Genomic DNA, 27,152 nt, shown 5'->3' with positions numbered 1-27,152 from the left:
AATGCAACAATTTTCAAACTTCAGTGTGCGTAAATATGATTTCTATTCCAAAGAACTACAGTGATGTCCAGAAATGCTATTTTTAAAAGCACTCCTACATGATTCTGAAGCAGTTATGCATCAGTGATTACTCTTTAAGGAATAAGTAGTTTTAAACATTATTTATTATAATATTCATGCATTTGATATTATAAATCAAAAGTCATTCATAATCCTCAGTTTATAATAGTGTTAGAATGTTTACATGTTTCTTTATACGTATACACACATGATTTTATAGGTGGATTTAATTATATTCAATAACGTGAGCACATAGATGGAATAATATTATTGCATTTTCATGAATGGGTTTTCCTTTTTAGTTTTTCCATATCAGCCACTTCCTGACTGATTGCCATTTACTTTGTTTCCAATGTTTGCTACTACTAACAACACTGCAAAAAATAATCCTTTATATATGTTCTTATATACTAGTGTCTTTATCTGTATGGAAAAAATTCTCAGTGGTAGAATTGTTGGGTCAAAGGATCTGTGAAGCATTTTAAGTTTTTTAAAATAGAAGTTTCCATTTCCAAAGACTATCACACTTCTTATTTCCAAAAGCAATGTTTAAAATTACAGTTTTCTTTGTATTCCTACTAGCAATAAACATTGGTGATTTTAAGTTTTTGTTGGTCTGATTTACATAAAATGGCATCTCATCATTAGTCATAATTTGAATTACTAGTGAATTTAAGCATTTAAAAATGTCTATCATTTGAAATTCATTTTTTAAAAATATGTTTTTTATTGATTTTTTACAGAGAGGAAGGGAGAGGGATAGAGAGTTAGAAACATCGATGAGAGAGAAACATTGATCAGCTGCCTCCTGCACACTCCCTACTGGGGATGTGCCCGCAACCAAGGTACATGCCCTTGACTGGAATCGAACCTAGGACCCTTGAGTCCGCAGGCCAACGTTCTATCCACTGAGCCAGACCGGTTAGGGCTGAAATTCATTTATTATGAGTTGTCTTTTCATAGCTTTACCAATTATCCAATAAATATTGTCTTTATCATAACAATTGATGAGCTATATATGTGTGTGTAAAGTTTACATACATGAATTTACCCTGTTCATGCAATATACAAGTTATAGGTGCTCTATATGTCTACATATATTAACACTTTATATTTATATACTTTTAAGAGTTCCAACTTTTATCCTTTGACTCAATCAGTATTTCTTATATGTCATAATATGTCTAAAAAAAACCCCTTACTTTTGAAAGAATAGAAAATGTACCCACTAACTCATTTCACCATTTTTCTTTTTGATGTATAACTTAGCAAATTTTTTGCCTTGTTCATTTTTTTCTTGTTATACTTTCCTCAAGAAAGCAAATTATAAAATGCAAATCTGTTTCTTGACCAGCTTAATCTTCCATAGCCACCACTTCCCTAAGAATCGCTAAAATAAAATATAAATATGAAATGTAGCAGATAAGACCATTCATTATAGGGCTCTATGCAGCCTTTTCATCTTAGGTTTTGCATCACTTTGCTTCTCTTCACAGAACCTCTCCATATCCCTACCTATTTCATTAAACAATCTTGTCTTTGTCAATAGTGTTTTTAATTTTTGTATTTTCAGCACTCAGGATACCACTTGTCACCATAAATATGTTCAATATATATTTTTGAATGAAAAACTTGTTTCCCAAAGGTGTGCTTCTCTTTTATGCCTCCATATTTTGTACTTGCTATGTCCTTTCCCTAAAATGGTCTATCTTTCAGTCATCTCCTATTTAACTTGAACATTACATCTTCTTCATAATTTTTCCAAACTTTCTATACTCCTATAGTATTGAATACTTACCATAGCATGCATTATACAACCATAAATATGTCTTATTTCTTTCCTGAAATTACCCCATATATCTTTAAAAGATTTATTCATATTTATTTACCCAGTTTTTCCTTAGCTCCATTACATACCATTGTTATGGCTTAGAATATATACGGTGTCCCAAAACACTATACACACTTAACAGCTGATAGTTCAATTGATGTTTCTTTTCAGATTTAACCCACTGGAATGAATAATTATTCAAAGTGTGCATACATTTTTTGGAAAACCCTTATTTGTAACTGAAAGGTGAACTCATAGTAATAAAAATCTATTATATATTCTCTATATGGATATACATACATAAACATATATACATGTATATAAAATATGTGTCTATACATTCTTTCTAGTACCAGAGGAGCTCTCAATTTTCCAGAGGAATGTACTTGTTTAGAATGAGGATGAATAAATTTTCCTCACTCACCTCACTGGGTTATAATTCGCATTTTCCTTTTCAGTGTATTTCAGAATGGTCCCCTAGGAAGAGATTTGGACATGGAAATTAGTCGAGCAGCATTAAAACCGTCTGGCTCATTGAGATTTTCCGAATGGAAGAAAATAATTATTGGGAAATAAATCAGACCTCCCCTCAAATGTCTTAGAAGCTCTCTGAACATTTAAAAACACCATCTGTAATTAGGAAAGGAAACAAGTGTGATGTAGGGGGCACAGAAAGTCTTTTCCATGCCTTAAACATTATGTTCCTGACATAGTTGCAGCAAATATCAAATCCCTTGTATGGAAGAAGTGAGGCAGGCCCTTGTCAGAAGGTAAGAACTATCGAGAAGGCATTGAATCTTCATAAAGTAAGAAGGTATTGGGATATTTTTCCCCCAAACCAGCAGAGTTATGCTTCCCAGAGGCAGAATTAGTGCAGTGGTGCTAAATAGAAGTCAGTGGACAAAGAAAGAAGTATCATGTGATGGGAAATAAGGCTAGTGGCCTCTGATAGGATAAGATATAAAAAGTCCAAGCTTTTATGATTTTAGGAAAAATATGATAGATATAAAGTAAAAGAAAGGAAAGTAGCAGGAGTTTTAATGGAAGAAACTACAAAAGAGATATATGAAAAGTTAAGCTATTTTTTAGAAGATTAATTTCTGTTTTAATAAAATGAGGTCCAAATCATAATATTCTGCTTCATGGTTCTTTGTACCTCTGTCAGAAATATAGACCTCTTAGCCAGAGGTGTCCCCATGATTGCAATTTTCATGTTCTCTAAGAATAATTTTCAGTTCATTCCTGTCTTCTTCCTTACATGCATCATAAGTTTCCTATTAATACGTGTTTGTGATTTCTTTCCACTGTTATGCAAAGTAGAATGCCTCAGCCTCAATTGCAGCTATGGGTGTGAAGCCCCGGGCTATTGACCCTTAAAGAACCACACACCTGAGGAGTTCAGCATGTCCAGATCATCTGCTTTCAGGGAAGAATTCATCTCCCGGTATTGAATTTGGTGGATAAAATTCTCTCTCGAAGAAACTGACAACAGACGTCTTAAGTTATAAATCAGCAGAAAATAATCAAACTTTCCCTCCCTCTGTGTGCTTTTTCCTAGCAGTGCAAACATACCCAATCTTCATTCATACCCTTGTCTAGTTTCCATCCCATTCTACTACCAAGCTAAAGCTATTGCCATTGTAGAACAACCTAGTTTCTTCCCCACAAGGCAGCCAGAAGCTTTTCCGAATCCATTGGAGTGTTTCCTAAAATCTCGCTAAAATCTATCTTCCCTTCATTCTCACTATAAAGTCTTTTTCATCTTTCATCCCAACTATTTAAAACTGCTATCCTTGTCAGTTATGTGATCCTTCAATTCCTCATACATCCTGTTGCCTGGAACTTTCTTAAAAGGCTGCCTCACTATTTCACTCTTCTACATAATACTTTAATACTATTCTTCTTCTTGCCATGGAATACAGAACTTCATGATTTTCCCCCTCTTCTCCAGCCTTATCAGTAGCTTCTCTCCTTGAGCTCAACTCTTATTCCCCCCTCCCGAACAACAAATGTTGCATCCTTTAAGCTTCTCTACACTTGTACATAGTTTTCTCTTCCCCTATAAATGCACCTTACCCAGTTATTTGAACTCTTATCTTCAAAATTTATCTTGAATGCCTCCTAGAATGGGCCTCTGATACTCCCCTTTCCCTTCCAGTTAATTATTCTCTTCTCTGTGCCACTGTCCCCTTATTCATATGAATATATAACACTACCCTGCAATTTATTTGTTTACATATATATCTCTTCCATTAGATTTGAAATTCCATGAAGACAAAAAACACTTGGTTATCTATGTCCATATCATAAGATCCTAGGCACATTGCTTGACAGAATGGCACAATCAGTAATAAGTATATAGCAAAAGCAAATGAATCTTTGGGCAAAAAAAAGGATTCATGTTTAACTATATAAGCATATTTATTCTAAACTAGCAATTCTATAATGTCCCAGTTAAATATATAGATGAAGTACAGGACTCATCAAAACAACCTAAGCCCCTTTTCTTTTCTAAAATCTTATTCCCTCTTTTTGAGAAACTGCTTAAGCCTCTTATAGGCTCCATCTTTCTGGCCATTTGATTCTTGGATCTAATATTTTTATGTGTTTTTTTTTTATCCCAAGAATGTTCTTATCCCATAAAACATTGGAAAGACCATAATTTAGCTCAGACCTGCAAGTTGTTGTAGCTGTCTTCCCTTCTGAGACCGCAAGAAGAACACGATGAGACCAATCAACACAATGACCCCAAGGACTCCAAATACAACCGGGAGTGCATTTCCTAAGTGCAAGTAAACATCACAAGAGATGAGAATGTCTTAGCTAAAAGAAGTGGGTCCCTTTCTTAGGTCAGATACAGGATCATTGAAGTAAGTGTCATATCCTCAGAACTTCTAACCTAAAGTCTCTTAACAAAAGGAATTCTAAATAATGCAGACAGTTGGTCCTATGCTCAGAAACCTCAAGATTATATACCTTTGGCGTTTGATGATTCTTTGACTGCACTGCCTGTAGGAGAAAAAGAGAAGGAGACTCAATTCTAAGAGTAATATATAGAACAAATATTTCTATTTCTGTATACTTAAAACTTATATAATGTCATTAACCAATGTTACCACAATAAATTTAGTCTTAGAAAAAAAAATAGGACCTGGTGACTGACTGGGGGAGGTGATAGATCAAAGGGAGAGGAAGAAATTCAAACGAGAGATTTGGATGGGTGGTGGTACCACTTCCTGGGTTAAGGAATATCGACTTTTATTGAAAACAATTAACTTTTTATTTTCTATGTGAGCCTTGAGTGCCCTCAGTCAAGCAAACTACTGTTTCCGACCTAAAACGATGTTGTTCTTCTCTTTCTTCCCTCTGCACAGGAACACAGATAAGTAATATGCTTTACCTTGGTGAAGGCCAATGTATAACAACAAATATTTTCATCATTTCTTCAGACTGAAACATTATGATTCTTTCCTTACTAGATCCCTATGTTGGCATACCCAGTCTTTACACAATGCACTCGATGACTCACCCCTTCTTAGCTACCAGAGGTTGCAAGCTTAATCCCGTATCCTGGCACTCACCTGAGCATATCACAGCAGCATCTTCCTTGTGCCCACAGTCACTGTGCCCCCAGGATTTGGCAGGACAATCCCACAAGGAAGACTCATTCCCTTTGCACTTCACTTCATTGAGCCATATGGGCCCAGTCCCCTGACCAAATGCCGCCTCTTTGAGTGCCTTCAAAGCTGAGCCACAGCCCAGCTGTCGACACACCACCTGAGCATTGTCGAGGTTCCAGGAGTCATCACACACTGTCCCCCAGGAACCGTCGTGCCAGACCTCCACACGTCCAGAACAAGTAGTGTTTCCTTCTTGAAGTCTTATCTTGTCTGAAAAATCAGAGACCTAAGGTCATTTTTGAGAAGATTAAAAACTCCTAAGAGGTCACAGGGGCAAAGAGATATTTGAAACTCTTTTAAAGACTATTTTAAAACGTTGCTTATTTAATGCACATTTAAAAAATAAATTTTAACAAAATGTATCTTTTATGAAAATACATGTCCTTTCAGCAAAATATTTCATATTGGACATAAGAACAGTAGTGTGACTCACAAAATGTCAAATAAATAATGTGAACATTGCATAATGTTAAATTTTCTCAAATATAAAAGAGCTTGAGAGATTGCCAGGTACATAGAAAATTTCTTCCAGTTTAATAAGATGGAGAATGGGGAAATACTTTAGGATTGGTCTTTATGACTGCTTCTTGTTTTATATTAGTACATCAAAATGATATTGAAAGGAAAATTGGAAAGGTAAAGTAGACCATTCAATAGTTAAATACTGAATCACATATTCTCTGCTCCTCATTTGTTCACAGAGAAAGCAATTGAATAGGACTTTCAGGAAGACCATGGGCCGTATAAATAATCTATGGAAAAAATGATTTCTGGTCTTGAAAATCTATAGATCAAATGAAATAAAACCAATTTTACGATCCAGGTAGAATAGGTATTAACTAGAGTTTACCCATTCCTACTTAATGAGATCAGAAGATCATAGTGGAGTCACAGAATGGAATTTTCATATAGGCCAGAATGGAATTTTCAAATACTCACGGGCACATGTGATCCAGGTCTCCTCTGAGGGGCTTGCCAGTCTCTGCTTCCATGGAGATGATGGGCACGCCCATAATGTGTCAGGCCCTTTCGGACACTGAACATTGTCCACCCACATGTACCTGGACATTGTCGTGGCTGCAGATGCAGGGCTGATGTTCCCTTTGTCTGCACAGCCCAGCTGCCTGCATACCACCTCCACAGTGGTTGGAGACATGTTACTCTTGCCAATGCTGCCCCATGTTCCATTATAAAAAAGTTCCAGACGTCCTGCACAGGTCTCTCTGCCGGTTTCACTGGTCAGTTTCAGAGACAAGAACTCTGGAGTGAAATACAGAGTGAGTAGTTTCACATCTTCTCTGAAAATTCACAAGGCTCCTTCCCTTTATTCTGGTGTGAGAATGACTTCAAAAATGAGCACACTAGCCCTAGCTGGTTTGGCTCAGTGGATAGAACATTGGCCTGCAGACCAAAGGGTCCCAGTTCAATTACGATTAAGGGCACGTACCTTGGTTGCAGGCTCCTCCCTGGCCCAGGCCCTGGTTGGGGCTCATGCAGGAGGCAACCAGTCGATGTGTTTCTCTCACATCGAGTTTTTCTCTATCTTTCCCTCTCTCTTCCGCTCTCCCTAAAAAAATCAATGGAAAAATATCCTTGGGGAGGATTAACAACCACAAAAATAAGTACACTATATCAATTAGTAGTAATTTTTTTTAGTAACTATGGGGTGATTTAGTAGATTTTAATAAAATATAGTATTTTTCTATATCTTCTGCTTTTACAGTCTTGGGTTTTGTACTCAGGGACCTCTTTAGAAGGCCACCAATGATTTTAAGTTGACTTCTAGGTCTCAATAAAAGGCTCAAATCTTTTATTAATTACATAGTTTGAACTTTCTACCTAAGTTACTGTATTTTATCCTCAAGAATTTTATTCCATTCATTTTTTTGCAACTGTCCTTGACAGTTAAAATTTACTGAGATATTCAGATACTAAACCCAAGATTTTGTGTGCATTACCTTAAAATGGAATAGTCCCCTTTCTGACACATCACAGTTTTGTTGCATGTGTTCTCTACCAAATGTGTGTCATTAAATGTGGTTGATGTCCACATCACTTCTGGCATATAGAATTTTTCACTTCCCTAAGTTACTGATCATAGTACTGTTTTCCCCAATATATTACAACTGAGTACATTTTTCTACCTCACCATAGTTTCTGAAGCTTGCCATGTATACAAAATAAGATCAGTGGGTTCTTCTGATAATTTTTGCTCCTATGACATATAAGTCTTATTTGTCTGTCATGAAAAATTACTTGGGCATGATAGCTATCTTTTTCTCTGTAGAATGTAGTACTAATGCATTTCTTCTTGTCTCTTAAACCTACTTTTTTTTTATTAATACAGTGATTATCAAGAGGTGCACTGAATCTTTACTCAATATTCAGCTCTACGTATATTTGTAAAAGAACTTCTCATTATTAGTTTTGTTGTCATTTTTGTGATATGCAAGCTCATTTCTGAAATTTTCTCCTTCTAATTTTATACTACCTTGCACAGGAGGTAGCACTAATTCATCAAATCTATACTTCTGGGATCCTGACTCTCGCAATAGTTTCCTCTCTACTTGTTTTTCAGGCAATTCTTTCAGATTAATACCCCCCACTATCCTTTGCCCTACCTCAGTCTTTTCGTATGTAATTGTGACCAGAGGTTATGTGCAGAACTTACCTGAGCAGATAGCTCCTGCATCCTCCTTATGCCTGCAATTGTGCCGCCCCCAGCCATGTGAAGGGCACTGCCAAATACGAGCTTCTTTTCCATTACAGTTTATCTCATCCAGCAAGACGGGCCCTGTTCCCTCCCCAAAATAAGCAGAACCAGTGGCATTAATGGCGACCCCACAGCCCAGCTGTCTGCACACCACATGGGCATCGTTCAGGTCCCAGCTGTCATCACAGATGGTGCCCCAGGAGCCCTCATGATAGACCTCTACTCTCCCAGCACAGCGACCACCTCCATTTACCAGGCGAAGTTGACCACTCTCTGGAAAGAGAAAGTAAAATATTACTAAAAATGCATTCCTAAGGATTGAGATAGTTTTTACAGATTGATCACTGATTCTCACCTATGCAAGCAACAGCTCTTTCTTCCGAAATGGTAGAGCTTGTTGGGTTCAAAGATGTTGAATTGCACGGGGATAGTGTCTGACTCTGGTTTCCTGCAAATACCAAACTGCTCAGTCAAACAAGATTCAAAAGGTAGAGTGAGGAAGGGAGGCCAGACGAATGAAGTATTAGATAGATGAGCTGGGAACAAACATAGCTTTAGAGAGAAAGAAATGGGACGGGTCAACCAGGCAAGGAATTTACCAGGTGCTTTAAGAAGCACTAGATAACTATTAGACCAATGAACATCAAGTTCACACTTTCTCTAAAAAGGTAAGTGAGGTTAATATTCCAGTACATTTCTCATGACCCCTCACAATGGATCTTTCCCTTTTACATTTGTTTTTCACCCCTATAGGTGCACCTGCTCTTAAGGCCCAGCACCATGGGAGAGGCTCGTCACTGGCTGCCCTTGATCCTCTTACCTGAGCAGATTACAGAGGCCACTTGCTCTGCAGAACATAGTGATGCACCCAGAGCAGTTACAGGACAATCTCCCATGTGTTGCTCAGTTCCAGTGCAGTAATACATGTGCCTCCAGATCTGACCATTTCCTTTCCCAAAATGTGCTCTTCCTGGGATAGAAAGGGCAATTCCACATTTAAGCTGCTGGCACAAAACGTGGGCATCTTCCATGTCCCAGTGAGAGTTGCAGAGGGATCCCCAGGTCCCTAGAACCTTGAGCTCCACTCTTCCTTCACATGTGGTCTTGCCATTCACCAAGCGCATTTCTGTGTACCCTGGAAGGAAACTGGGCTTTAAAAAGATGTCTGTGATTACCTAGCCCTGCTGTCTCCCAAGCAAGGGAACAGATTGAACATGAACTCTGAGTCTTACTTGAGCAGACGACGCCAATGTCTCTGCTGTGACTGCAAGTCCCATCTGGGCGGGGTGCTACTGGGCAGAGTGAAAGATGGGACTCATGCCCCTCACACTGGAATTCTTCAGCCCAAATCCGTCCATTTCCTTCTCCAAAGTAAGCTCCCCCCAGAATAGAAATAACGGTGCCACATTGTAATTCCCTGCACAGCACAGTGGCAGATTCCAGAGAGAAGTCAGAGTCACAAACAGAGCCCCATGTGTCGCCATATTTAACTTCAACACGACCAGAACAGGGAATGTCTCCTCCAACCAGTCTGGGTTCCCTGTGGGCTGAAAAATAATATTTCAGTGAGAGAGAACATAATTCCAAGAATTTTTTTTTTATGATGGAAGTAAGGAAGGAAGTGAAAGTGAGAAAGGGAATCCAGGGTGATTAGTCATTTTCCTCTTGGCTTCCATTTTCCTCTGGGCATAGCAAATTCTAGAACTCCCCATTCCTCATTAGACCAATTCATTTGAGAGAATTCTGAAACTTTGCTTCCTGAAGCCTTTCTGTATTTTCCTTACATTGTTCATAATAATGGAGACCACAGATAATGTGTAGTCACTCTATCTTTTGACCCTGTACTTAATCCTCCACCTACTGCCATCTGGGGTCTGCCCCAAACTTTTCAAATGGTTTTGGAAAGTTTTTCAATATGCTTCCTGTTTTCAAATGATCAGACCCCCCCTTTTCCCTTTGATATATTGCACTTGATACATGAGATACTTCTTTCTCCTGTTTTCTCCTCCTTCCTGCCTGACAGAATCTTTCATGAATTCCTTGACTGAAGGTTCTAGCCTCAACTTTCCCATCTTATCAATGGACATTTTCTCTTAACTGCCAATAAATGTTTTCATTTATACTTTTCTCTTTGAATTTATATTCATAAACGTATCTACTTGGACATCTGTAACTTTATGTGTTCAAAATGGAATGAATTATCTACAGACAAGCCCACTGTGTTCTTTTCCCAATTAATGATATCTAGACCAAATTGAATGACCTGAAATTGAACCACTTCTTTATCCACCATAAGCGCAATAATAATGATATCAGTGAATACTAAGTGAGCGCCTATTATATATGGTATTTTACTAAGTATGTAACAAACATTTTTCATCCTTATAATTGTTTTAGGGGGAAATCATTAATATCATTCCAATTTTACAGATAAGAAAAGTGAAACATAGAGAGTTGTAGTAATTTGCTAAGTTCATTCAGTGAGTTAGTGAAGACTGGGATTTGAAGTTACGCAGTATATTCCAAAGCCTAGAATCTTGACCCTCACACTACACTGCACATGTGGAAAGTCACCAATCTCTGTCAGTTTTCCAGCATTTCTTCTGCATAATTTTTGCTATTGCTTTAATTAACACGTCTACATATATCAGATAGTCCTTTGAAATAGCTTTCTAAGTCCTCTTTCTAAAAAGCCTATGACACAATCACAAATATATTAATTGCATTTCAAATATTTTCACTTTTTATCTTTAAGATAATTCAATATTTCTTTACTACTTATACAATAATTTATCATTTCAGTAAATATTATTAAGCACCTGCAATGTTTTTAGGCATTTGGGTGGGTTTGAAATCACAGAGTTCAGTCTATCAGTGAAGACAGATAATACTAACACTACGAATAATTATCATAACCATTTATCCATCACTTGATGTGTAATTCCTGTGAAATGGGTGTTTTGTTACCACCATTTTTTCTTTTGAGGGAATTGCAGCACAGAGAGCTTTGGTAGACTCCCCAACATCACCCATCTATTAAAATTGAGGAGAAATGATAAACACTAATAAGTTAGCATACTTTAAAATACTGTATGATGTTACCTTAAAAGCCTTAATATCTATTTCTCTATCAATCATACCCAATGCCCCACCCTAAAGATGCTTGGGCATAGCATGGTTTTTCATGCTTTTGTTCCTCTGCATAAAGTTTTCTCTCTACTTAAAACACATTTTTCCTACCTCAAATCAAACTTCTTAAAAAATTGATTGAAAGTCTTATCTGAGGATCTCTGGCCAGTGTTCTCAGTGGTTAGAACATCGGCCTATAAACCAAAGGGTCTTGGATTTGATTTCTGGCCCCAGTCAGGATGTTTGTAGGAGGCAACCAATCGATGTGTCTCATATCAATGTTTTTTCTCTCTCCTCCTCCCTCCCTCCCACTCTCTTTCAATGGGAAACATATCCTTGGGGTGAGGATTAAAAAAAAAAAAAGTCTTACCTGAGCAGGTAACTTTAGCTTCTTCATAGTGATCACAGGTAAGTCCACCCCACTGCCAATTCTTGCAGTCCCAAATAGAAGTTTCATTTCCTATGCAGCTGATTAAAAACAGCCACATGTTTGTTGGCTTAATTTTGGAATAACTTTGATAGGATGTTTGGAGTGCAGATCCACATCCCAGCTGTTTGCAAACCACATTAGCTTCTTTCATCCCCCAGTTTCTGTCACACACTTTCCCTACTAGTTTCTGAATTTCCACCTCCACTGTCCCAGCACAGCGGCTGCCTCCTCCTATAAGTCTCAGTTCCAGATCTGATCCATCTGCAAAAGAAACATAAATTTAGGTTATAGGTACATGTGCAGGTTAACTCCCAAAGGATTTTTTAAAAAAAATCTTGCTCCTTTCCAGATACGGAGGCACTGGAAATTAAGGCTTACCCATCTTATGGCTTTTCTCGCAGCCAGCATAGATCATACATTTGGTTAGAAATAGGATGATAGTTTCAAGGGTTAATAAAAACTGTCAAAGGCAGAAAAATATGAACAAGACAGCTATTTTTAAAATATTTAAAATTTATATTATTTTCTGTCCCAGAACTCCAGGTAGATTTAGAACCCAAGAGCAGTCCGAATAATTACTACAAAAAATTGCACCAGACAACCCTCAAAACTAGTAAAAAAAAAAAAAAAAAAAAAAAAGAAAGAAAGGAAGAAAATGTTAAAAATTCATTACGCCCTGACTGGTTTGGCTCAGTGGATAGAGCATCGGTCTGTGGACTGAAGGGTCCCAGGTTTGATTCCAGTCAAGGGCATGTACCTTGGTTGTGGGCCCATCCCCAGTAGGAGGGTGTGCAGGAGGCAGCTGATCGATGTTTCTCTCTCATCGATGTTTCTAACTCTCTATCCCTCTCCCTTTCTCTCTGTAAAAAATCAATAAAATATATTTTTTAAAAAATTCATCACAACTGTAAAAGAATTCCCAACAAAGAAATTATTAGATATTTCTATCTCTCAGACATATTCTTACTCCTAAAGAATACAGGTCTTTCCTTCTCTGTTTTTGTTTTGTTTTAACTTACCAGAACATATGACACCAGCATCTTCATGATGATTGCAATAATGCTTCCCCCATTCATGGTGTCTGCACTGCCAAATAGCAGGTTCATGTCCTTGGCAGGAAACGCTGTCAAGCCAAATGTGTCCAGTTCCCTCACTGGCGTTAACGCGACCAATGCCAGTGATGGCAGTTGGGCATTCAAGTTGCTTACATGCCACAGCGGCATCATTACTATCCCAGCCATCATCACACACTGTCCCCCATTCTCCTTGGAATTTCACTTCTAATCTTCCTGAACATTTAGTGACTCCATCAACCACTCTCAGGCTCAGATCTGTTCCATCTGTAAGGAGGACACAAAACAAGTCAGTGATAAAGAAACAGTAAGAGACTTCCGGTCTACACGGTGGAGCAGGTAAACTCTGTGCTCACTTCCTCCCACGACCACATCAAAATTACAACTAAATTAGAGAACAACCATCATTGAGAAATACCTGAAGACTAGCTGAACAGATCCTAGAACTATAACTAGCTGATCCTATAACTAAGGATACAAAGAAGAAGCCACGTGAAGACTGGTAGGAGGAGTGGAGACGTGGGATAGGCAGGTCCCATATTCACAATATGGCAAGTAAGAATCCAGGGGGATATTTTGGCTGCAGAGGTACCCTGAGGAACAAAGGGTCCCAGCCCCGTCTGTGCTCCCCAATCCAGGGGATCAATGCTGGGAGGAGGAGTCCCCCTAACATCTGGCTGTGAAAACAAGTGGGTATTGTGTCCAAGAAAGATAATGAGCTGCTAGAGACAGAGGACTGCAGGTCATAAAGGGCTGTGCACAGACTCACTTGTTCACAATCTCAGTCACTCACAATCTCACTCACTCCAAGCTCCAGGACATGGGATGCACCTTGGAAAGTTCCAGGGACCTATGGGGAGAAACTAAATCGACTAACTTTAGGGTGAGAGCTGGAGTGACAGGGTTTGGGGTCAACTCTGTCTGGGAATGGACATTCCTTTGTTGAACTCTCTTCCCACCCTGCCAGCCAGATGTAGGTGGGCACCAAATCTGTGCTCTTCATTAATCTGGCTAACACCATTCTGCGTCCTGGTGATTCCCTGAGACCCTGCCCCACTCAACCAGCTCCTCTGGCCTGAGCCTCTTTTAGTGGCTCCTCCATACAAGTGGCCTGCCTTGGCTCCCACTGCAGACTTTCCCCCAATCTCTAAAACCCCGAACAAGCAACAGCCTGCCTCAAGTTTGCTAAGTGGCCCCAAGCCCAGCATAAGTGGTGACTGATCTCAACTTGCATTGCAACCAAGTGGCCCCAAGCCTAGCATAAGTGGTGGCCAGTCTGGGCCTATAAGGTAGCCTCAACTAAGGGGACACAAGCTTGGCACAAGTGACAGATGGTTTCAGTTTGCCGCATAGATTCTTCTAAGCACCTCTGAGCCCAGCACAAGTGGTAACCAAGGAACAGATCACTTTGTTAATCAGCTTAACAATAACCCACAACCGTCGGACCAACTCAGATCATTTTGTAGGTTCCACCAAGAGGTCCAAGAGAGGCACAGGTGGAAGATGACCTTGGCATACATAGGAGTCTCAACCAAAAGGCTCTAGAAGTAACACACCCATTGTTTTTACAATAATAAAAACAAAAAGGGTGACACTCAAACACACACACATTAAAGGAGTGAAAAATAATGACAAACACAAAAACGTGGAGGGGTGAATAAAAATGGTAGTGATTTTAGACTGTGTTTGAACTTAAGTAACCATTAACTTAAAATAGACTGCTATAAACATTGCTTAATATATGTGAAGCAAATGACAAATCAAAACCCCCAAATCTATGAAAAATGTACAAAAAATAAAGATAAAGGAATCCAAACATAACACTATAGAAAGTCATCAACATAAAAGAGAGGCGAACAAGAGAATAAGAAACTGAGAACTATAAAAAAAATCAGAAAACCATTAATAAAATGTCAATAATTACATACTTATATATAACTATTTTAAATGTGTATGGACTAAAAGACATAGGGTGGGTGAGTGAATAAGAAAACAAGACCCATACATATGCTGTCTACAAGAGACCAACTTTAGATTGAAAGACATACACACAGACTGAAAGTAAAGGGATGGAAAAAGATATTTCATGCAATGGAAATGAATAAAAACAAAAGAAAACACTGGGATAGCGATACATATATCAGACCAAATAGACTTTAAAACAAAGGCTATGACAACAAAGAAGGGCATTTCATAATGATAAAAGAATCAATCCAACAAGAGGATAATATCTCTTGTAAATATCTCTGCATCCAATGCAGGAGCACCTAAATGCACAAAGCAAATATTGACAGACAGAAAGGGAGGGATCTACATTAATGCAATATTAGTAGAGGATTTAACACCACTCTGACATCAATAGATAGATCTTACAGACAGAAAATAAACAAGAAACAAAGGCCTTATAGGACACATTAGACCAGATGGACTTAATTGACATTTTTAGTACATTTCCTCCAAAGCAGCAGAATATACATTCTTTTCAAGTGCACACAGAACATTATCCAGAATTGACCATGTTAGGTTACAAAACAAGTCTCATAAATTTAAGAATATTGAAGTCATATCAAGCATCTTCTCTAACCACAAGTGTATGAAACGAGAAATCAACTACAAGAAGAAAACTGGAAGCACTTACAAACATGTGAAGCTAAAAAAAAAGGCATCCAAATTGAAAAGATGCTCAATATCATTAATCGTTAGGGAAATGTAAATCAAAACCATGATGGATATCACCTCATACCTGTCAGAGTGGCTAATACACAAACCAGTGTTGGAGAGGATGTGGGGAGAAGGGAACCCCTGTGCATTGTTGGTGGGATTGTACAACCACTAAAAATTAACTACCATATGACCCAGCAATTTCACTTCTGGCTATTTACCCAAAGAAATCCAAAACACTAATTTGAAAAGATATATGCACCCCTATGTTCACTTCAACATTATTTATAGTAGCCAAGGTGTGGAAGAAACTTTGGTATCCACTGAGTAGATGAATACATAAAGAAGATGTTGTACATATGTACAGTGGAGTATTACTCAGCAATAAAAAACAATGAAATCTTACCATTTGCAACAACATGGGTGGTCTTAGAGGTATATTTAAATTAAATAAGTCAGACATAGAAAGACAAATATCATATTATTTCACTTATATGTGGAATCTAAAAACAAACAACAAAACAGAAACAAACTCATAGATAGAGAGAACAATTGATAATTGTTAGGAAGAGTTTGAGGGCTAGTTGAAAAAGCTAAAAAGGATTAAGAAGTACACATTGGAAGCTATAAAAACAGTCACAGGAATGTATAATACAACCTAAGGAATACAGTCAATAATATTATAATAACTGTAGGGCGCGGCTATAGGGTTAAGCCTCGGACTGAACTGTTGGCACAGCCACAAACAAGTCGCAGCTTAGAGGGCACAGTCCTCTTAGCATAATTAGGCTTGACCTTACTATGCTCCCTAGATCTTATCCTGGTAGCTAATGGGCTGTGGGAGGTGCAGCAAGTGCTGCCAAAACAAGTGAAACTCACAAGAACATTGTAACTATGGTGACCACTACCTTGTTTACCTCTGGCTATAAAATAAAGGCTCAGCTTGCCTCTGGATCTCTCTCTGTGGTCTCAGCCAGGCACAGGAAGAGACCCAGCTTATTCTCTTTGTCTGTCATTTCTTCATCCTTCACCGCCCTCACTCAGGCTTTTGAACCCTTGGCTTGAGCTGGCTCGGCACAATAACTATGTAGGGTGGCAGATGGGTACCAGCCTGATCACGGTGATTACTTCATATGTTGTTTAAATGTCTAACCACTGCAATGTACACCTGAAACTAACATAATATTGTGTGTCTGTAATTGAAAAATAAGTTAAAAAAAGAAACAAAAATAATAAGGGGACTGTAAATAGCTGTATCTGAAATGAGTTCAGGAAAAGGGAAGATATAAATAGAGATAAAGAAAACAATGGTATACTTTGATTGAACATTCCTAAAGATGACCTGAAACTAATAAAAAATATTGAATATAACATCTATTTTAAAAATAAAATAAAATAAAATAAAATAACACATGAATGCACATAAAATAAGTGTTAAGAAAAACAAAACAAAAAATTATTAAAGACGGATGGAGTGGATTGGGTAAGAAGACAGGACTTTTCAGTATAGAGAGCATGCACTGTAACTCCGTAACAGGAGTTCCAGGAGCTGAATTTTATCTAGCGATAGGCTTTTTGATCACCAAAGTTTTTGTTGAAAGTGTTTGGTTGTTTTGTTATTGTTGCTATTGTTAAATGTGTATTTGCATGTGTTTAGATCAATGGTTCTCAGTGTGGGGCACACGCCCCACAGGGGGGCAATTTGATTTTTAAGGGGGGCAATTTGAGAGTTATTAACAGTGAATTTTTTGTATTTCTTATGGTTCTAGAGGCCTCATATACAGTATATAAATTTATATTGTGACATATTTATACATTTCAGTTCTCTTATATGTTTTGAAACTTTATTTGCTACTTTTTTCATATCACTTCATGTTATTATTTTTTTAAACAATTTCTTTTTCAGTACTTCAACTGTCCTTTCGTTCTTTTACTTTTCTCTTTCATGAATGCCATGTTCTTTGGAAGCTTGTTTAGACCAAGTTAATGTCTTTTTAGGCTTCCTCCATGTGCATAGGAGTTCACTTTTTGAATAATAAGAATTATATATAATGGGGGTGGAGGGTGAGGAGGAAGAGGCATCAGGATTTTAGAGATGCTTAGGTGGGGCATGGCCCAAAAAGGCTGGGAATCGCTGGTTTAGATGGTAATCACACACTCTAGTTTGCCTCAATATTCAACACTCACTTTTGCCTCTGGTTGCATTACCTATCGACACTACCTAGTTAATATCTGCCTGGCCCTTTTGTGACCAGTTCCTTAGTTGAAAAGTAAAGCAAAGCAAAGAGAAAAGGGACTTAACCTTCTCCCAATCAATATTCCTCAAAGAACAGAACTGGATTCTGAGTAATATCCTATAATAAATAATTTGGGGTTTTCCTCTGGCAGTTTTAGTTTTTGTTGCCACAACACTGTTTATTATGATTCCTCAGCATATATAAAACATGGAGAAAAATGTGCTGATTGGGGACATTTTGATAGGTAAAAGGAAATGGAAGGTAAAGATGGTGTTTTTTTCCTACCCCCCCCCATCCCTTTCATTTTCTTCAGCTAACAAAATCCATATTTTATGTAGGAATCCCATTCTTTGTGGTTCAGACTATAGATGGTCCGTTGTTCAACAAGAAAAAAAAGCCAATTCAAGAAATAAAAAGAGTCAGAACCCTGATCGCATTGCTTAAGTGCTTGAATTCAGTCATGTACTTCCTGAAATCTCCAGTTTTCGGAGTCAGTGTTTTCTTATTTAAAAATGAGTTTGAATTGAGTTTCCTTCATCCCCTACCCCCCCTACCCCCAAATAGCTGGTAAATACAGAGATATTTTTACTCTAACTATGTTTTCCTAAATGTTCCTTGGGGTTCACGACATACTAGATCTTCTTCAAACTAAGAACTCAAGTGAAAAAGGGAGAATGTCATCCCTGCATATCCAAATCCATTGCCCCCTCCCCTGGTCAAGTATGGAACATGAAAGTCTGTAGACAGACACAGTACCTGCTCATCCTATTAATACCAGAGGAGTAGCATAAATGAGATTTGAATAGGAAATGAGCAATTTTGTTTAATCACTTGATTCTGTAAATTTAAAATGATAGTTTGGGAAGGGGTGGGTTAGTGTGGCTGAAGAGGGGACTTTTGTAGTTAGAGAATGATAAGAAGGAGGGGGGTGGTGATTTGATTTTAAACTCATACAGAAAGCAAAACTCGCTAGTTAAGCCATATCTTCTTTTCTTCTTTTTCTTTCTTGCTTTTTTTTAAATTGAACTATTGCTTAAACAACTCCTTCAATCCTCATTACTTGAATCTCAATTTCACTATTTATCCTCCCTCCTAATCTATCTTAATTTCAGTTACCGTAAAAACTCCACAAGTATTAGAACTGGAATCTGAAATTAGGCAAAAATAAAGCGACATGCAGTACGAGTTCAGACTTTAAAGATTCTTACCCATGCCCTCCTTTCCCCGCCCCCTTTTTTTTCTTTTTTTGTCCTCTCTTGAGAACAGAACAAACCCAGATCCGTCCTTACCCAAGCAAATCACTCCAGCATCCTCAGCATGATCACAATTATGCTTTCCCCATCCTTGGTGCTTGCAGTGCCAGAGAGCTGACTCATTTCCATGGCATGCGAGATCATCAAACCAGATTGGTCCAGAACCTTCTCCAAAATTAGCTGAACCAGAGAAACTGACAGCACTTCCACATTCAAGTTGTTTACAAACCACAGACGCCTGATCCATGTTGAAGTTGTCATCACACACTGTTCCCCACTGTCCTTGGAATTTGACCTCTATTCTTCCTGAGCACCTGTTTCCTCCATTCATCAGCCTCATCTCCAAATTGGACCCATCTAGAATGGAGAAAAGACCGGAGTTCAAAGTGATATTCACTCAGAAGTAATTTTAGAAAATAAGATTCCTCAGGACACTTAGGATTTCATGCTTTCTTTAAAATAGTGCCTCATTTTGAATGCTGCCCATCTTCACATCTTGGAATATTTAATCTTTTAAAAACAAACTAAAAATGAGGACTTTTATCTGTATCTACTTACCAAGGAAAATGTTTTACAGATTACATTTATTTTCTGTTTTACTTTGTTTGCTTCTTTTACGAGAACAGAATAAATACTCTTTTACGTAGAAATAGATAAAATTGAGTCTTAAAGTATTTATTTTTTAAAAAACTAGAAAAAAATAAAATTGGTCATACAGCAAAATAGTTAAAATGACTAACTGGTAATTTGTTGAACATTTAAAATCTTTATTTTAATATTTCCTTATCATAAACAATTCAGAGCATGAATAATGAGCTTTAGTTGAACTTGAAATTAGAAAACAGGAAAAAACAAAAAAATAAAATGCATAAGCATGCATAATAGTTTTCAAGAACACACTGTTGTATGCCAAATTATTAAATACTAGAGGCCCAGTGCATGAAATTCATGCACAAGTAGGGTCCCTAGTGGCTGCCAGCTGCTGGCCGGGGCCTCCCTTCCTGAGGTTGGCCAGCCAGCCCCGCCCCCTGGTCAAAATCCCGGTCGAGGGGACAATTTGCATATTAGACTTTTATTATATAGGATTGAGGGAAAAATCAATTAAAATAATTCATTTCTTACCAATTTCCTGTTTAAACCAAAAGTGTAATTTTGTTTGTTGGTTTTTTTCCATCCCTAAAGCATCTGATACCACTTTTAGCAAAAAAAAGTTCTTTTATTAAAGAAAATTTTCTCTATTAAGAAAAATCTACTTTCCATTAGATTGTCTATGAGGACAAAATACCAGAGAAAAGGAAATTTGAGATGAAATTTTGGGAAACATGAAGGACAAAAACTATTTGTTTTTGAACAAATTGTTTAGGAACCACTTTTGAAAAAAGCAATTCAATTTTAAAAGCTCTAAACTCCAGGCAAAGACTTACACTTAACAAGATTTTAAAATTATGAACAATTAATAATAATAGCTCACAATCAAAATATGCATATGCGGTTCCCAGTGTATCAGCTATGTTCTCTTCTTTAGTCTTCACAACTTTAATCATCATGTGCTATTACCACTATCCCTACTTTACAGATAAGCAAACTGAGGTTAAATAATTGGCACAGGGTGAAACACCTAGGATGTAGGAGGGAAAAAGCAGTGTGGCACCGGAGTCTATTCTCCCTACTGTTATGCTATATTTACTCTGTGCATGTGATGACAATAAAAATCTCCCAAGAGGCAGAGGCTCTGAGGATAGAGCATCAATCAGGGTGGAGAATCTCAGAAATGCAGACTCTGAAACTAGTAAATTGAGTGGCTATGCATTCCTATTGGAACATTAGATGTGTAAAGTTGTAAAAGCAAGTTTAAATAATTCCATCCCGAGGCATAAAAAAAAAGAAAGAAAAAGAAAACAAGACTTAAAAGTACTACCTGCTGTTTCTTAGCTTAAAAAGTCAACTTTAGAGACAGAATAATTATGATGAGAGCCTGGCAGGATTTATTATGACTTTCAACTTTGCTGTAGATGTTTGATGTACGTGGTACTATTGCTTTTTCCTGAATAATGATTAACAAAAAAGACAAGAAGGAGGAGGAAGAGGAGAGGATGGAAGAGGAAGTGATGGAAGAGGAATGGGGAGAATGGGAGGAGGAAGAAAAAAAAGAGAACTGAGTTACCAAAGTAATGAGGAGCAGTGAGCCATGAAGAAACTAACTTAATTATTTTTAATTTAAAAAATATTTTTATTAATTTTAGAAAGAGAGGAAGGGAGAGGGAATAGAGAGATAGAAACATCAATGAGCTGCCTCCCACATGCCCCCTACTGGGGATCAAACCCGGGCATGTGCCCTGACTGGGAATCGAACCAGTGACTTTTTGGTTGATGGGTTGACCCTCAAACCACTGAGCCACATTGGCTGGGCGCTAACTTTTAGTTTTTAACACCTATTATGTACATACTGCATCAATAACTTTTTAATGTATTCTACCATTGAGTCCTCAGGAACTGAAGTTTAGAAAGATTTAATAACTTGCTCAAAATAATAGTATTAATGAGGGGCTGAGCGGGAATTTAGTCCAGCTTTTTTCTAGATACTAGCCTGTGTTGCTCCCATTACCCCAGGGAAATTAGTTCTTTCTAAAAATCAGTCCTATGGAGAAGATGGTCTCTGAGAAAGAGGCTGGGTGCTGAGAAGGCTGCATAAAGGTCAGTGAAGTAAGTGAGCAAGGAGAAACGAGAAGCCCAGGAATCTGAAATTGGGTCGTAAACTTGACTTTAGGACTTGTCAGCAGGAAGGTCTGACACATGATTTTCTGAGTTATTGTAAAGTCAACTGAGATAAAACTTATTAAATGTTTTACAAATTAAGACCATCACATAAATAAAATGAATAACATTGTATACTGGGAAAAACAGTTATAATTTGTGATAAATTCTTCCTCCATAAAGAAGGATTAGTACTAAGAATATTTGTTTATTGACTAAGTAAGTTGATTACCAGTTAGTGGACAAAAAGGTAATAATTTCTGGGTCAATGCGTGAAAGCAGCATGTCACTGGGAAAGGGGACAAGGAATTACCTTAGATATGATGTTTTTAAAATGTAGAAATAGAAGATTATAGTAGGAATATGAATATAAAATTGAAGCCAGTCACTTCCTCATTGATAGAAGTATTCAGAATCTCTTTTGATTTATTTTTTAATATGGGCATTGTCATGTGTTTTTCTGGTCTTTTAGCAATGGATTTGGTAATTTTATACGTGGACTTGATTACTTACAAAAAACGAGCTCCTTTTTGTTTTTAAACCATCTACCTATTTCCTCCCCGTCCCCCAAAGCATTGCATGTCCAGAGTTTGACTTATGCAGGTCTTACCTGAGCAGGTTACGCCAGCATCCTGTTGGTGAGTGCAGTTATTATGTTTTCCCCATCCATCATGTTTGCAGTTCCAGATAGCTGATTCATTGCCTCGACAAGAAACATGATCCATCCAAATGCGTCCAGAGCCCCCACTGGAATTAGTCCATCCAGTGGCTTGGATGAAGGTTGGACATCCTAGCTGCCTACAAATCACAGAGACCTCGTCCATGCCCCAGCCATTATTGCACACAGTTCCCCACTCCTCCTGGATCTTCACCTCCACTCGCCCAGAGCACTTGTTTTCACCAGCCGCTAGCCTCAGCTCCTTATCGGTTCCTGTAACAGAGGATAAAGGCAGCAATTGGTCAAGATCCAAAAAGCAAGCAGAAAGTTATTATTCTTTAGATTACCTACTTATTTTCCAAACCCAGGTTTGAGAAACATTCCTGGACCTATCCATGGTACAATAGGAAAATGCAATTTCATAGGAATTCAAATACAAATATCAGTATCACAGGCTTCAAATTGAGCAATGGAATAAGTCAGTAAAGCTAACCAACACAATACTATGTAGTATCTTTCCTTTATGGGTGATAGTCTTTATAATGTCAATTTATATCATCTTCATGGAGCGTTTACTGTTTAGATAAGATAGCACAAAATTTTAAAGGGATGAGCTACATAAGTTCTCCAACATCCCAAGATCAAGAGAAAGAAGGCTGATGGTGAGGATGAAAAGACCAGTTACAAGGAATTTTACACCTATTTCATATATATGTAAAATACTATACATTTAAAAAATACTAGTTGAAATCTGACAGAAACGTATTTATTTAAATGGAAGTTGAGATGGAGATACTTTTCTATTATCTTCTATTATAAAATTAATCCCCTCTCCCTTACACGCCTTCCAAGTGTTGCAGCTACCACCTCATGGTTATTTTAGCTAACACAGAAACCTGTGGTGCATACATTTTGCCTCCATCAACACAGTTTCAAATAAGTTTTGGCATTTGAATTTATTAAAGTGTTCCAACATATTTTTATTCCAATAAATCTGAGGTGTCTCCTCTGTATTGTTCCCTATTTTTTAGCTAGACATTATTTCAAATCTTTAAGTAAAGTGTATTTCTTTTTCCTGTGAGAGTTTATTTTTTTTTTGGGGGGGGGGAAGGGAAACTGTTATTATTTTGTTGATTTTTTTTGTTAAGTTCTTATTTTGTGCATTTAATATCTGAGCCTTTGAAACCATGAAGTATGTTTTCAGATGCTATTTGGTCTTCAGGAGAATTTTTTGCTTTTCAATGATTTTTGTCAGAGTGGGCTAAGGCTGCAAGTAGATTTGACAAAGTACTCACCAAGAGAACCAGTGATCAAACAGGCACTAAGAACGGAAACCACAGCAATAATGAAGGGACTCAAGTGGACAAAACATCTTCTAAAGTCTGAGAAAAAAAAAAGAAAGAGGGCAAAAGTATAGTCTTCCCTCAAAGAGACTTTGGAGAAGGCAGATGGCTTCAGAGGTTTGAGATTAACAAAGAAGGTCACACTGAGACAGACAACCTTCCATTCATTCTAAATGGCAAGACAGACAGAAAAAAAAAATCATACCCAGGATCATATAGTCTCAGTGAAATTGCTTTGAAAATGTTCATGTTTATAGGCAACCTAGGGGAAAACTTGGGGTGGAAACATAATAGCAAGAGCAGCCTTAAAACCTGGAAAATTGAAAAAGCATTAATGGAACTTAGAAGTGGGCCATTCTCCCTGAGGGCACAGAGCACTATTCAACTAACGCTTCCCTCTCCAAGCCTACCTGATCCACATTGTTAGACGGTAAGTTCCATGAGGACATAGATTATTTCTATCAGGTTCACCATAATTTCACTGGTACCCGGCACGGTGCCTGCTAAATAGTAGCCGAACAATGCATTGATGGAATAAAGTAACAATGTTTATATTGGGAAAACCAAAATACTGGGTCTTATCTCCAGATGTAGCATAAAATGCTCTTTAAAGCTGTTAGCACTTTTCATTTCTTCTTTCTACATTAACCTAAAACTAATTTAAAAGTAAAAATGCTGTCCTAACCATACAGGAGCACTTAGTGATAAGTCACTGAACTTTGCACTGATGATTTGTGCTTCCATGTGACATGTTGTGCTTCAATAAAAAATTTAAAAAGTAAAAATTCTAAGTGTGTTTAACATCCATTTAAATCATAAACTAGATTTCAAGACTAAGGGTGTTATTCTAAATTTCTTCTAGGTAATCAACTTTCAATTAATATTCCTATATGTTCTATCTTCTCTAACAATTATTGTCTTTATACTTAATGCAGTTCAGTTAATTTCAATTCTTAATTTCACCTCAGCAATTTTTCAAAACTGATGGCAAATCGAATCCTTATTGCATGTCTTAAATTTAGGATCCATGGCAAACAAGTGGTGCCTTATGAACTTAATGCCCTTTTCCCATTCCTTATGCCAATCACTATTAAATCAGACCCATTGAATATTAGGATAATGTCATACTCCATTACAGAAAAAAAATGTAGAATAAATAATAAGCTTTTACCAGGAGATGCAGAGTTTTCATGTGGCACCATTCTGAGTTTGTCCATTCCAGTCTTATGATTTCTAAATCTTCTTGTATTATTCCCTAGAAATGTTCTCCTAAAGAGGAAGGCCACTAAGAATTCTAAAATTCATCTCGCCTCCACAAAAAAACAGAAGGCTGCATAATGGAGGTGGAGTCAACCCCCAAAGGGAAATCATTAAAAGGGTGAGGGGTGGAGTTAACCACTAAAAGCTGTTAGCAGGAAAGAAGAAGTCAAAGGGGGGTGGGGATGGCACATCTGTATTACTTTCAGCAATAAAGATACATTTTAAAAAGTAAAAAATAAAATAAAATAATTGGGCATGCCGTTCCCCCCCCCCCCAAAAGAAAAGAAAAGAAAAGAAAAGTCCTTTTATACTCATGTTTTCTTTAATACGGGGCATAAAACAACCAAAGGAAATTGAGAAATGTTCACTATACATTTAAAAAAATTGAAAGGAAAATATTACCTCATATATTGTTGTTGAATCGAATATTTCAAATTTCTGCACTTTGTTTTAGACCAGCAGTTTTCAACCTTTTTTATCTCATAGCACACATAAACTAATTATTAAAATTATGCACCACACCAAAAACAATATTGTATCCCTCCCTTTTGATAAAAAGAATAAGTATAATTTTGATTTATTCACACCAGATGGCTGTTATTGAATTGGCTGTTGTAATTTTCTTACTTGACAATCTAAGGGAAAAGAGATCAGTGCCCCTGATCTTGTAGGCTTGGGGATAGCACCTTCAGAAAGGAGAAGAGAGACAAAGTCTCAAGGGAGAAAAAGAGAACCAGGCTGCCTTCTTCCAAGTGTGTTGCAACATGGGAAAAAAGCTGTGAACACCCATGAGTCTCCGGTCTCATTGTGGACTCTTTTTTTTTCTTTATTGATTAAAGTATTACATATGTGTCCTTATCCCTGCATTGCTCCCCTACTCCCCCACTCATGCTCTCACCCCCCTGGTGTCTGTGTCCATTGGTTAGGTTTATTTGCATGCATACAAGTCCTTTAGTTGATCTCTCCCTTACCCCCACCCTCCCCTACCTTCCCTCTGAGGTTTGACAGTCTGATTGTTGCTTCTCTGTCTCTGGATCTGTTTTTGTTTATCAGTTTATGTTGTTCATTATATTCCACAAATGAGTGAGATCATGTGATGTTTATCTTTCTTTGACTGGCTTATTTTGCTTAGCATAATGCTCTCCAGTTCCATCCATGCTGTTGCAAATGGTAAGAATTCCTTCTTTTTTACTGCAGCCTAGTATTCCATTGTGTAGATGTACCACAGGTTTTTAATCCTCTCATCTGCTGATGGACACTTAGGCTGTTTCCAAATCTTAGCTATGATAAATTGTGCTGCTATGACATGGTGTTGGGAAAATTGGACAGATATATGCAAAATGAAACTAGACCACCAACTTACACCATACACAAAAAATAAACTCAAAATGGGAGAAAACCAAGATGGCGGCATAGGTAAACACCAGAAATTGCTGCCTCCCACAACAAATTCAAAAATACAACTAAAAGACAAAATGGACATCATCCAGAACCACAGGAAGGCTGGCTGAGTGGAAATTCTACAACTAGAAGGAAAGAGAAAAGCACACTGAGACTCAGGAGGTGCGGAAGTAAAGTGTAGAGGTACAGAGGCGCACGCGGCAAGGGCTGGCAACTGAGGACAATGGCTGTCTTTTTGAATCGGGAGGGAGTCACAAGCCCCCGACTGCTCTGAACTCCAGTTCCGGGTGAGTCTCTGGGGACCCAGACTCATGCAGGGAGAGACTGGACTATCTGGCAGCGGGCAGAACTCGGAACTCGAGGGCGGCTTTCTCTCGGGGGTGCTTGCAGCGATTACCGGGACACTGAGACACGGGGCCCCTTAGGGCAGGGCTGAGGATCAGCCATAGCTACTTGCTCCGCCCTATTGATTCCCTGAGACCCCAACCCACCCAAGCTGCGGCAGAGGCTTTTGCATATGAATGCCCTGGCCCTTTGCAATCTGAAAATTACCTAACAAACTGCAGCTGGGCCAGACAGACCCAGAACTTCCAAGAGAAGGCCCAAGGCCCCACAGCAGCTTGCATTGCTTCACAGCTGGGCCTCATCTGGGCACCTCCAAACCCCAAA

At 37.9% G+C, this 27,152-nt stretch overlaps 1 protein-coding gene across 2 annotated transcripts in view; it reads right to left on the bottom strand.

Moving 5' to 3' along the window:
* Positions 1-25,123, bottom strand: part of CD163 (CD163 molecule) — a 27,284-nt gene extending 2,161 nt beyond the window's left edge. The window contains exons 1-16 of one of the 2 annotated variants that reach the window (XM_014536242.1): positions 24,994-25,123; positions 23,775-23,861; positions 22,432-22,752; positions 19,104-19,424; positions 12,863-13,183; positions 11,784-12,104; positions 9,517-9,831; positions 9,105-9,419; positions 8,640-8,732; positions 8,243-8,557; positions 6,511-6,831; positions 5,469-5,781; positions 4,868-4,896; positions 4,566-4,673; positions 3,281-3,373; positions 2,316-2,368 (exon numbers count right to left, since the gene is read on the bottom strand). In XM_014536242.1, coding sequence (XP_014391728.1) covers positions 2,346-2,368; positions 3,281-3,373; positions 4,566-4,673; positions 4,868-4,896; positions 5,469-5,781; positions 6,511-6,831; positions 8,243-8,557; positions 8,640-8,732; positions 9,105-9,419; positions 9,517-9,831; positions 11,784-12,104; positions 12,863-13,183; positions 19,104-19,424; positions 22,432-22,752; positions 23,775-23,861; positions 24,994-25,039 — 3,342 coding nt within the window. In that variant the 5' untranslated portion in view covers positions 25,040-25,123 and the 3' untranslated portion in view covers positions 2,316-2,345. Of the gene's footprint in view, positions 1-2,315; positions 2,369-3,280; positions 3,374-4,565; positions 4,674-4,867; positions 4,901-5,468; positions 5,782-6,510; positions 6,832-8,242; positions 8,558-8,639; positions 8,733-9,104; positions 9,420-9,516; positions 9,832-11,783; positions 12,105-12,862; positions 13,184-19,103; positions 19,425-22,431; positions 22,753-23,774; positions 23,862-24,993 lie in introns of both variants that reach the window. The other variant, XM_005862025.2, reaches the window with a different exon arrangement.
* Positions 25,124-27,152: the final 2,029 nt, after the last annotated feature.

This window comes from Myotis brandtii, unplaced genomic scaffold (assembly GCF_000412655.1).
Source record: "Myotis brandtii unplaced genomic scaffold, ASM41265v1 scaffold1579, whole genome shotgun sequence".
NCBI lineage: Eukaryota > Metazoa > Chordata > Mammalia > Chiroptera > Vespertilionidae > Myotis > Myotis brandtii.
This window is presented reverse-complemented; position numbering and strand designations above follow the sequence as displayed.